Here is a 13,494-nt window from a genome sequence, read left to right on the forward strand (position 1 = left end):
TTTAAAAAAGATTTTTTTTTGTGTACTAGAAAATTAAATGAAAAAAAAGTACCTCATATTACAAAGACACGTGAGTCAACAATTATTAACAGAACTGCTGAAGGCAGTAGTTCAAAATTCCTTTCCTTTTCAAATCTCTTGTCTCGATTTTACAACCTAACTAGCTAAAGTCTATTTTTTTTTTTTAAATTGTTCCAGAGCTCATAAAAACTAAGAATAACAAAACAAAGAATAGCATTTTTTCAACTGTGTACCTCATAGCCCAAATATTCTACTAACCATATTGCATGTTATGCTCAGCGCATAAATATGGCTCAGCGCTTACCTTTACTCTTTGAAGTCATCATCATCCGTTAACTTGTAAGTAATGATGTACTATAAATATTTTTTTTTACTTACTATAAATTTTTGTAGAAAACATTCTAATACGCAGTCGCACAATTACAATCAATAAAATTTGTAAAAAATTTGCAAATTGTAGCAAATTATAAATGAAGTTACTAACTCCAAATCCATCAGTAATACATTCGAAATTGACTATTAAAATATAAAAATGGTTCCCACTTTATATGCCAAAAACCCTGATATAATTATTGAATCTCCAATATATTTTTTTACAAATATCATAATAAGGAAAACAAATTACTTATGCCAAAGACGTTACCTACACAAGGTGATATTGGCCAACTTGATGTAAATAAAGCTCCCGATGTAGAAAAGGAATTTCATTTCACACTGATAACTTCCTGCTGATGAAATTATTATCACGAACGTAAAAATACAAGAAAACTTCCCGGTGAAGAAATTAACTCAACTAATTAAATTACCTTGTCAATCTGTCCATCACCGATAATCCGCAGGATTTCGAAATTTGCTTTTTTTTTATTTTTAATATTGAATACCTCACAAGAGTCCCAACTGCTCCCGTCTGGAGCCAGTGAGACTATGGCATCCCCAATTGGGGGATGTTGTGAGGCTGAAGGTAAGTGGGGAAGAGAAAGAGGAAGGTGGGGAAGTACCTGGCTATTCAGATCTAGTCACTAAACACGGCTAAAGCCATTTGGAGCAACGTTTCAATTCTGAATGGTGGTCTTACACCAGGGCGATACTGGTAGTATCTTACACTCTGCTGTAAGGCGAAAAGGATTTTTTTACGTCCTTTATTATTTATCCGTTTTCTATGGATGTTTTTGATGGTTAATACATGGCATTGGTGGTCAATGCGGTTCCAGTTATTCGGATACTTATCCGGAACCAGCTACTTTAGAACCGGTTCTTTAAAAGGAAAAAGGCCGTGGGCCGGTTGTTATAGACTTTATGAATAATTATTCCGAGAGAGTTTTGTCACTGTATCATTTATATTCTGTAAATATTGCAAAATTTAACCAGCTAAATAGAAATAATCATATCAACAGTTCCAATGACAGCGAAGGAGTCGGTTCCATGAGACCGTGACAGGAATATCGACCATCCCTATAAATGGATATGTCAGATTATGAAAATATTCAGCGTTGCTTCACTTCCTTCTCGTCAGTAATTTTTGCTCCGCCTTAAAGTGATATTGAATGAAATACACAATAATTGTGTTAAATTTACACCATTTTTTACTGATATGAACTGTTCATATGGAGAATTTTTGTTATATACCTTTCTTATTCTTAGCTCAGAATAATTACCATCACACAACTAGACTAACACAACAGTGCCATGGATCTTCCCAACCCAGAGAGTGTATCCATAAAGAGTGAACCATGGTCGCAAGAAGAAGGCTCAGGTGAAATGGAGTATGCGGATATACAAATCGCCCTTCAAGATGTGAAGAAGGAATGTTTGCCGTTTGCCAAAAGTGTTCAGCCAACTAGTAAGTTGCATTGCATATATCACAAAGGTGTTTCAGATGGAAGTAGTTAGGACAACTACTGGTTTTCTACTTCCATTCTCATTGTCCATCGGTACTTTTGATTTTATCTTTGAAATATTGCTTTTACATGGAACTGACAAACTGACATTTTTTATCTTGTTATGCCCTCAAGCTTTTCTTATTTTCTTAAGCTGTTGCTTTTTGTTAGTAAAGTAAATCATCTCCAAAACTTATTTTCATTGGTAAGATAATATATGTAACATTCTCAATCCAAACCCAACAATTCACTCCACTAAAAGAGATTCAAATCTCTTATGTACAACCGATGGTAAATCACACATTTTTGATTACTAACAAGAAACAAATGTTAAATCGCTGTGCAACAAACAACATCAAACAAATTATAAATCTAAACCTTGAGAACGGGACGCTTAGATGATTTGACCAAGGGAAGCACATGAACGAAGAACTGTATTGTATGTAGATTACATAATCGTTTGTAAATTTAAAAAAAATCTAAGTTTGGAACTAATTTTGAAGACAATTTCCTTTGTACTGGAAATATCTCAGCGTTAATGACAGGAGAACTGTTGTAATAAAATTCACATGCAGCAAAACCAATTCTAGATAGTTACTTTTATACTTATTTAAACTGTATTTTTAACAACTATTTCTATTCTATCAGAAGATTTTTTTCAAAATTTGCGTCTTACGTAGATACAAAACTAGAGAAAATAAATACTTAAATACTTGAAAATATTGATCAAAAAAATCTTAGAATTTCAAAAGACAACCGAATTTTTTTGTCAAAAATATGGTGATAATTACTCGCTTAGACTCCATGAATGAGGTTAAGAAGAAATTGAGAGCTTAAAAAATGATTTGGCAAATAAAGGTAAAATTATTAAACATCTGGAAACTTAGAACAGTCGAACCTTGATGACTGTATTGAAATAATAGGAATTGAGAAAAATACTGATGAACATCCCAAAGTAAAAGCTATAAAACTACTAGAAAATGCTAATCTCAAAATAAGTTCGGAGGATATTACTCGGCAATATGACAGAAGACCAGAAGTCATCCGAAAAAAAATCCTCTAAAAACAAGAGTAAAATTATTAGCCAACACGAAGGTGATTTCAAACCGTGAGAAAATGACATTCTTACGAGAATCATTCACTCTTTATCTTAAGTAAATTAGTTTGGAAAGCAAAATAAAGGGAAAAGAATTAAAATATAAATGTAGGTTGTTTAAAAACGGATCCATTCTAATGAAAAAAGATGAAGACAATAAAGGAAATAAAACACGAAGATGACCTCAATAGAACATTATAGAGGTCGAATAGTTAAAGGCATCACAAATATTAATAGCATTAAAAATTGAAACTTGCAAAGTTTTCTTTACATGGAAGCTTAAATAAAATAAAAAAAGTGAATGAAATTTTCCAGACTCACACAGTTAATTTCCTTCACTGAGTGCACCGCTTGACTGTACATCTATACAAAATAAGGAAATCATTTTATGTGGGGACATAAATATTAATACTTTGGATTGAAGTAATAAGAAAATACATCTCACTTTTGGCATTTCATGGTTTCTACTACCATTTCAAGCTGTATCGATCATATTATGAAAATCTAAACTTGAACCACATGGAACTATCTTTACTACTAATATAACAGATCATGGTGCAATATTGCCGCGATTTAAGAGCTTCATATTAAATAAAATAGCCAATGATAATGAAAAAATAAAAACCGTTGCAGATGACAATCAAGGTATTAAGGAAGGAATTATGGAAATCAGTCCTGTCATCAAAATATGTTAGTCCAGCTACTAAAAATTTTTTCAAATAATCTCCCATACGCTTTATTCAGCTGGGGAGCAGCATACCAAACAAATCTACTCCCTGTTGAAATTGTACAACGTCTGATTAAAAAAATTATATTAAAAAAATGAAGAGATTATCCAACACACCTAATTTTTGAAGAATATAAAGTATTAAAATTGAATGACCATGTCCGAAAAAACATAACAATTCAAATAATAAAAGAAAAACAAATTCACAGCTTTTTAACCTAAAATCGTACTCGTCCAAAACCTATATTTCCAACACAAAAATGTTACACCACTTTTGCTCAACATCATTACATCTATCTAGGGAAAAAATACTTCAACAGCCTACCTGAAAACATCAGATCAATCGAAAACATACTAATAGCAATTTAAGAGAAGTTTAGTGTAAAAATACCACAATGATAAAACTATCTTCTTAATTAATTATGAATTTTAATTTTTGTCCATTTATATATTATATATTACTAAAATATTATTTAAAATTTATATTATTTAAAATTTCCTTGATTCATAATTATAAACATTAAATTTTCTTCATCCTGATGCCCAACACTGTTTTAAAAACAAGCGCCAGCTTCTATAAAAAATAAAAATAAAAAAAAAACAAAAACTTTGAAAAGTAGTTTTATGGATTATCTTAATTTGCATTGCAATTTACATTAATTTACGTATGGATTATCTTAAAGTACATTGATGAATTATTAAATATAAAATTTAAAAATGTTTTTCTGATATATATCAACATTTTTTACTTACCTACTGCGAGTAATTATAGCTTTGTTGAATAATATTTTTCAATCCGACATAATAATAAAAACGTAATAAATTATCACTTACTATATCCCATCAACGCCGAATTCAATATTTACACATATTATTTATTGTTTTGTTATTCCAGGTAGCATTAATCTGGAGACTGTACCCATCAAGGAAGAACCAGGACACCGAGAAGAAGATGCAGAGGGAATTCCTTATACGGTGATAGAAATAAAGCTGCCGGACGTCAAAAAAGAATGTTTAGAACCCTCTAAAAGAACCGCAGGTAAAATTGATTTATGTTTTTCTGAATTCGTTTTAAAACATATATTTATTCAATATACACCTATTTATTCAGCTTCACCGCCTTTTTTTTCAGAATTAATAACGGATCCGAAGACGCGTTCTGGAGAAAAAAATAAACATAAATGTTCCCAATGTAACTTCTCCTGTTCATTCAAATCACGTTTAACGGTGCACTTACGCACCCATACTGGAGAAAAACCTTATTCATGTTCCCATTGTAACTACTGCTGCGCAGACAATTCAAGTTTAATGAGGCACTTTCGCACCCATACTGGAGAAAAACCTTACTCATGTTCTCATTGTAACTACACGTGCTCACAAAAGTCATGTTTAACAGCGCACTTACGCGTCCATACTGGTCTGAAACCTTATTCATGTACCTTGTGTAACTATTCATGTTCTCGAAGTGAACATTTAAAAATTCATACTTTTACTCATACTGGACAAAAACCTCATTCATGTCCCCATTGTAATTACTGCTGTTCAGACAAATCAAGTTTAACAAGGCACTTACGCACCCATACTAGAGAAAAACCTTATTCATGTTCCCATTGTAACTACACGTGCTCACAAAAAACAAGTTTAGCAAGGCACTTACACGCCCATACTGATTTAAAACATTGATAATATACCTACTGTAACTGTTCTCCAAGGGGACTTTTAAAAAGTCACAGTTTTACTGATACTGGAGGAAATCATTATTCATATTCCCATTGTAATTACTCCTGTTCAGTCAAATCTGATTTTACAAGCCACTTACACACCCATACTGGGAAAAACTTCACTCCCATTGCTACAACTCAGAAAAATCATAATTAAATAGACACTTTCACATCCATAATGGAGAAAAACCTTATTCGTGTACTCACTGTAACTACTCCTATTCACACAAATCAGTTTTAATAAGGCACTTTCTAAACCATACTGGGGAAAAGCCTAATTAATGTCCCCATTGCAAAAGCTCTTTATTCTTATAAAAAAAACGATGGATGATCGTATTCACATTCGAATTAATTAAAAAAAAAATTGATTCACACTTTATATACAGATTATCCGAAGGTTGCGAGTTCACATCCTGGCGATTGCGTGTAAATATTATTTTTTATGAATTTTGTGTTATTCCACAATTTTCTTCATTTAAATTAATGTTTACTTGCGGCACTTTCAATATCGTCCTGATTTAAGACCACCATTCCGAATTAAAAAGATATTGTCATAACTAAACGACAATATTTAAACAGAATTCAGGACGGGATTAAAGACAATGTCAAATGCTTCTGGGATTTTATAAAATCACAGAAAGCTAACTCCAGGTCACATAACGGCCTGAATAGTGGAGACAAATTTATAACGGACTCAGAATCTATCTGTCAGAAATTTGCTGACTACTTTCAATCTGTGTATGATAGTGAAACCCCTAATCTTAGTACAGATTTTACGCGAACAGAGGTCCCATGGAACGTAGGTAACATTTCCCTAAGATTAACGAGCCCGACAGAGGTAGAAGCTTATATCCGTAAACTGAAGACTGACAAGGCTACAGGGCCGGATGGAATCCCTTCCAGTACTATCATTAGCATAGCGCCAATGATAAGTGAAGCTCTTTGTCATATATTTAATACCAGTATTTTGACTTCTACTTTCCCCCAGATATGGAAACTGACCCGAGTCAGTCCCATTTTCAAGGCTGGTGACAAGACAGACGTCAAAAACTACAGACCGGTAGCCGTATTATCAGTGCTACCAAAACTATTTGAAAAAATGATTTGTGACAAATTAAGTCTCCAGATTATGCCATTCATTGGAGAAAATCAACACGGTTTCCTTCCAAAGAAATCAACAGTCACAAATCTGCTTACTTTCTCGAGATTGGTAGCCACCGGTTTAGACTCAAGGCACCAAACAGATGTAGCTTACACCGACTTTGCCAAAGCATTTGACCGTGTTAACCATGATATCTTACTGAGGAAAATGTTTAAACTAGGCTTCGACCTACCAACACTAAACTTTTTCTCATCATATTTAAAATCCAGAAAACAATTTGTTTCGGTAAATGGACATAATTCAAAAAAATTCTCAGCGAAATCTGGAATTCCTCAAGGGTCTAACCTCGGACCGCTGTTGTTTCTAATACTAATAAATGACATCCAAAACTATGTTAAGGATAGTAAATGTCTACTGTTTGCAGATGACCTTAAAATTCTAATGGAAATAAGCTCCCAACAAGACTGTCTTAAAATGCAAGCTGATCTGGATGCACTATCTGAATGGTCGTTGATAAACAAATTAGATTTCAATACAAAAAAATGTGTCACTATGTCTTACACTCGCTCTTTAAACACTATACTTTACGATTATAAGATAAAGGGCGAAACACTATCACGTGTAAATTCCGTAAAGGATCTCGGTGTCGTCTTTGATCCCGAACTGAAATTCTCTGGCCATATATCGCAGCTCACTCAGTCTTGCTACAAACTTCTTGGGTTCGTCATTAGGACATGCAAGCAGTTCAATAACCAAGATGCTATGTTAGCATTGTTCGATGGCATACTGAGAAGCAAGCTGGAGTATGCGAGCGATGTTTGGGCACCGTACCACCAGAAGTACATTGAAATGATAGAGCAAATCCAGAAGAAATTCCTCAGGTATGTCTATATGCGGACGCATGGAACCTATCCCAGGTTCATGCACCATATCGACTTACTTGAGGAAACCAATTCTGTGAGTCTGGAAACTAGGCGGAAAGCAAGCCTAGCCACTATATCTTTCAAAATTTGGAACAATTTTATTGATAGCCCATTCCTCTTGGGATGCTATGATTTATATGTACCAGACCACTACAGCCGAAGTCGATACCATGACTTATTTAGAGTACCAAAAGGCAAAACCGACGTCCTGGCAAAGCATAGCATGACGAGGGGAATGGTGCTGTTGAACGAACTAGCAAAGAATTTGGATGTAAATGACTGTTCTTTAAACGACCTAAAACAATTATTGAAGAGTCACTTACCCAAATGCTGATATGTTGTAAAATTATACTGTTTGTAAAATTGTACTGTAACTGGAACGAATGTTCTGTTGTACAATAAAAAAAAATTAAAAAAAAAAAAAAAAAACGTTGCATGAAATTGTGTTGGCCGTATTTGTTGCTCTCACCTCTGTCAATAAAATTTATGATTTTGGCATTATTTTAGATTCCAAATAAAATTTTCTTTGTCACATCAGTACCATATATATGTTCTCATTGAAACCTGCTCAGAAATATCACTTTTAGCAAGGCACCTACGCACCCATACCGGAGAAAAACCTTCTGCATGTTCTTACTGCAGCTTTTCACGTTCCTAAAGGGGAAATTTAAAAAATCTCTTTCGCTAACTCATACTGGAGAAAAATCTCATTCGTGTTCCCATTGTAATTTCTCCTCAGAGAAATCAGGTTTAACAGTACACTCATTCTGAACTCAAACCTTACTATTATTCCTACTATTCATGTTCTCAAATTTACATTGTAGAAAAAACTCAATCATGTTCCCAATGCTTCCCAGTGCATGTACCTATTCTTGCTCACTAGTATGTCTTACTCTAGGCACTTACTTACCCATACAGGAGAAAAACATAATTCATGTTCCCATTGTAACTACTTTTGCTTATACCCCGTTCAGACAGAGCGATTTCAGTTGAACGACTTTTATTGAACGACAAAAACTGAACAAGATATCGTTCTGACGTTTCAATTTAACTCGAACCGATATTGTTAATCAAGATGGCGTCAAGTGAAGTAATTTTTAGAATATGAAAAAGCGCGAAAAACGTTTTATGTTATCCAGATAATGGATTATAAGGAGAAAGGAATTGGGTGCTTCTAACACTATATTGAGAGATGGCGTTAGAAGATTTCGGTATAACGATTTGATGTACTGTTGTCTAAAATATGAAAAAATTCGAAAGCATGACACAGTTATGCGCGCAGCTGCCCCAAAAGTTATAATTACGCTACGATACCCGGCAACGGGATTCTTCTTCAAGTCTGGCTTATATGCATACAAAAAATACGATATGCTATGAAGGTAAAAAAATAATAATTTTTATACCTTCATAGCATAAATAATAATTCTACCTAACCTATCCTTAACATTTTTCTTAACCTATAATAACCCAACCCAACCTAACCCATAATATTCCAACCTAACCTGACCTAACCTATCCTAACTTTACCTATAATAACCCAACCTAACCTATCCTAGTCTAACCTATAGTAACCCAACTGTAACCTGACCTAACCTATCCTAATCTAACCTATAACAACCCAACCTAACCTAACCTATCCTAATCTAACCTATATCAACCCAACCTAACCTATCATAATCTAACCTATAATAATCCAACCTAACCTAATCTAACCTATTATAATCTAACCTATAATAATCCAACCTAACCCCACCTAACCTATCCTAATCTAACCTATAATAACTCAACCTAACCTAACTTGTAATAACATATAATAACGCAACCTATCCTAACCCAACCTAACCTATAATAACCCAACGTAACCTAAAATCAAAACGTTTTATGAAAAAATATCGTAGTAAACCTATAAATATTAGGAAACTAAATATATATGATGTTTGGGACAAAATTTGGTCGACTAATAATTAACAGCTGCGTGGCCAGCGATCTCGAATAATTGTCTATTATGCCGATTATGTCTTTCATGTTTTCTACACTGCCTACAAACAAACGAGAATTATTCGCGATGTTCATAACAGTGTTCTGTCAAAATTGTATGTCGTATGGAAAATTTTCTCGTAAATTATTATTTACGTAAATAATATTAAATATCAATATTTTTCAAAATCATAAATGCAAAAAGTTGTTGATATTAAATGCGTATTATAAACGGTTGTTGTAGGTAAATAATTACCAAAATTATAAAATTTAAAAAAATGCGGGTGGAAAGTTGTTCATGGTAGTTATGTTAAAATATATTGTATTTTTTCTCATCCTTGTCCTAAATTAATCGTAATCGTGATATTTAGCATTTTTTATTTTTCTTGGTTTCGTCTTGGTTTTTTTAAATCATCGCAAAATATGGTTATTTGCATATTCACCCTACATGTTTACTACTTTATTGAAATAGGTTTCTTCAGCTTAGTAGGTACCCATTATTAATGCGACAACATTGTTCTTTCTATAATATAAATATTACATTGAGTTATTTTTATTATTTTGTTAACTTATTAACCTCGACACAGGCTAGTCTTAGTGAAGTTAATAATTAAAATGTAAACATAGATTCCCAATGTAAAGATTCAATAAATATATAAAAATAATGTATTTCGGATATATTTCGACATTATGTACTTATATGATATTTTAGTTTTCATTTAATGAAAACTAAAATATGCCCCCGCTTACCTACTGCAAGTAGCTTATCAGGAACTTTGTCAAGTAATAAAATTCAATCCAACAATAAACACAAACTATCATTTAAGTAGCACCGACCCACGACGAATTTTTAATATTGCAATAACATTATTGTATTATCAATGTATTGTTTTTTTATTCCAGGTAGCATAAATGTGGAGACTGTACCCATCAAGACAGAACCAAGACCCCAAGAACAAGATGGAGGAGGAACCCCTTATACGGAAATAGACATAGACCTGCTAGATGTTAAAAGGGAATGTTTAAAGCACTCTGAAAGAGCAGCAGGTAAAATCGATTTATTTTTGTGTAAAATTGATCTAAAAATTTTCTCTTTTCATTATAGATTCCTACTTATTGAGTTTAACCGTCATCTTTTTCAGACTTGATAATGGACCTGAAGACGCATTCTGGAGAAAAACCTCATACATGTTCCCATTGTAACTTCTCCTGTTTATTCAAATCAAGTTTAACAAGGCACTTACGCACTCATACTGTAGAAAAACCTTATTCATGTTTTTATTGTAACTACTCATGTTCAGAAGAATCAAACTTAACGTTGCACCTACACACCCATACAAGAGAAAAACCTCACTCATGTTCCCATTGCAACTACTCTTTTTCATATAAATCAAGTTTAGCGAGGCACTTACACACCCATACTGGAGAACAACCTTATTCATGTTCTTATTGTAACTTCTCTTGTTCACTCAAATCAAGTTTAACAAGGCATTTACTCGCACATACTGGAGAACAACCTTATTCATGTTCTTATTGTAACTACTCCTGTTCAGACAAATCAAATTTGGCAAGGCACGTACTAACCCATACTGGAGAAAAACCTTGGTCATGTGCTCTTTGTAACTTCTCCTGTTCAGACAAATCAAGTTTAACAAGGCACTTACGCAACCATACTGTAGAAAAACCTTATTTATGTTCTCACTGTAACTACTCCTGTTCAGAAAAATCAGGTATATTAAGGCACCTACGCACCTATGCTGGAAAAAAACCTTATTCATGTTCATATTGCAACTACTCTTGTTCATATAAATCAAGTTTAACAAGGCACTTACACACCCATACTGGAGAAAAACCTCGTTCATGTTCCTATTGTAACTTCTCCTGCTCACTCAAATCAAGTTTAACGAGGCATTTACTCGCCCATACTGGAGAACAACCTCATCCATGTTCTTATTGTAACTACTCCTGTTCAGACAAATCAGGTTTGGCAAGGCACATACTCACCCATACTGGAGAAAAACCTTGGTCATGTTCTCTTTGTAACTTCTCCTGTTCAGACAAATCAAGTTTAACAACGCACTTACTCACCCATACTGGAGAAAAACCTTATTCATGTTCCCGTTGTAACTACTCCTGTTCAGTGATATCAAATTTGAAAAGGCACTTATACACCCATACTGGGAAAAACCCTCACTTATGCCCCCATTGCAACTACTCCTGTTCAGAAAAATCAAAATTAAATAAACACTTACACAACCATACTGTAGAAAATCGTCACTCATGTTCCCATTGCAACTACTCCTGTTCACATAAATCAAGTTTAACGAGGCACTTATACATCCATACTGGAGAGAAACCTTATTCATGTTCCTATTGTTACTACTCCTATTCACACAGATCAAGTCTTATAAGACACCTACTAACCCATACTGGAGAAAAACCTAATTAACGTTCCCATTGTTGCTAAACGTTGCCTCAAATGGTTGTGGCCGTGTTTGTTGATCAGATCTGAACAGCCAGATACTTCCCTACCTTACTCTTCCTTATCTCATTCCACTCGCCACTACTTTCAGTCTCACAAAATACCCCGATTGAGGATGCCATAGTCTCACTAGATCGAGATAGTTAGGAGCACTTGTTTAGCAAAAAAATATTTTTTCGGAATAAATCAGCCTTTCAACTGTCAATATAAAATTAACGATATTTCCATCACTGCTATCAATTTAATTAATGATCTTAGCATTATTGTCGATTCCGAATTTCATTTTCTTTCTCACATCAACGAATAAAGGATTAAATAAAAATTATCATATTTTTCTAAGATACATTAACTTCTCGTTCCACCTATAGAGACAATTACAACTACTTCTTTTATTGAATGAAAAGTTAATACATATCAACAAACAAGTTCTGCTAAGCCAATTGAATTGGCTTGTCAACACTTGCTTAATGTTTAGTTACATATACATTTTAGAAGTTATAATTTATATCTTACATCCACAGATTCAACATTTTTTCATACAATTTTTCATACATATTAAAGTAAATATTTTTTTTCCAATAGCCAATTTTTCACCATATATTTAACCTTATTCATAGCCTTACATTGCTTTATAGCAGAGGTTCCCAAAGTGGTCTATATGGATCCCCAGGGGTCGATATCGGCTTGCTGGGGGTCTATGTCAGCGAGAAAAAAAAATGGGGTCCACGAGATTCAAATGGGGGTACATACGGGCGGACCCCCATTTACCTCAAATCAACGATTTTTTAGATCTTTATGTGATATGACCAATGCCGTATCATCTGCGAATACAAAATGTTTATCAAAAGAGAAAAGTTTTTTCATTATAGTTACATAAATTATTTACAGTGTAGGTCCCAATATGGAACCTTGTGGAACTCCTGCAGATACATTTTTTGTTTTACTAAACGTATTATTTATTTTGGTACATATTTTTATATCTCTAAGATTATCTTTAAATAACTTTAACACATTTCCTCTAATTCAAATTTTTTCTTAAGTTTCTAGCAGTTTTTTAGAGTAAATTGTGTCAAAAGATTTAGAGTTATCGATAAATAACATGTAATTTATTATTTAATTGATTATTTATGTAATTGGAAAAATCTTGTTGTAGTTTTTCAGTATTTTTTTCTTTGAAGCCATATTGATGTTGTTAATATATAAATGCTTGGGCCTTTTTATAAATGTGCACGTGAATTAAACCAAAATTGTGTTGGGGATATTTTTCAATGGATATAACGTGTCTAGCCAAATTAAGTCTATGAGTTTATCCCTTTTATTTATATGACATAATAATTCACTGCTTACCCATTCATTAATTGCATAAGGTTGCGTTTTCGGTTTTTGCACTATTGTTTTAGAACTGCTCTTATAAAATTTGTTAAATTAAGATTTAATTTTTTCATATAATGAGATACAATCCTTCTCCTCTATAAGTTTACTCTAGTTATAATCTCTGATATATCTATGAATATCCTTTTGCGAGATGATTTGAATATACTTATTTGCAAAGTATACCTGACGTTTAT

At 33.2% G+C, this 13,494-nt stretch overlaps 1 protein-coding gene across 1 annotated transcript; it reads left to right on the forward strand.

Annotated features, from left to right (window-relative positions):
- The first annotated feature begins 1,622 nt into the window (after window positions 1-1,622).
- On the forward strand, window positions 1,623-10,647 carry LOC149414983 (uncharacterized). Its single transcript, XM_089642964.1, has 4 exons — window positions 1,623-1,861; window positions 4,617-4,760; window positions 10,348-10,491; window positions 10,550-10,647. The coding sequence occupies exons 1-4, from the start codon at window positions 1,708-1,710 to the stop codon at window positions 10,645-10,647; spliced, it is 540 nt and encodes a 179-aa protein (XP_089499090.1). The 5' UTR covers window positions 1,623-1,707.
- Window positions 10,648-13,494: the final 2,847 nt, after the last annotated feature.

This window comes from Hesperophylax consimilis, chromosome 19 (assembly GCF_061612785.1).
Source record: "Hesperophylax consimilis isolate HC1 chromosome 19, BYU_Hcon_1.0, whole genome shotgun sequence".
Taxonomy (NCBI): domain Eukaryota; kingdom Metazoa; phylum Arthropoda; class Insecta; order Trichoptera; family Limnephilidae; genus Hesperophylax; species Hesperophylax consimilis.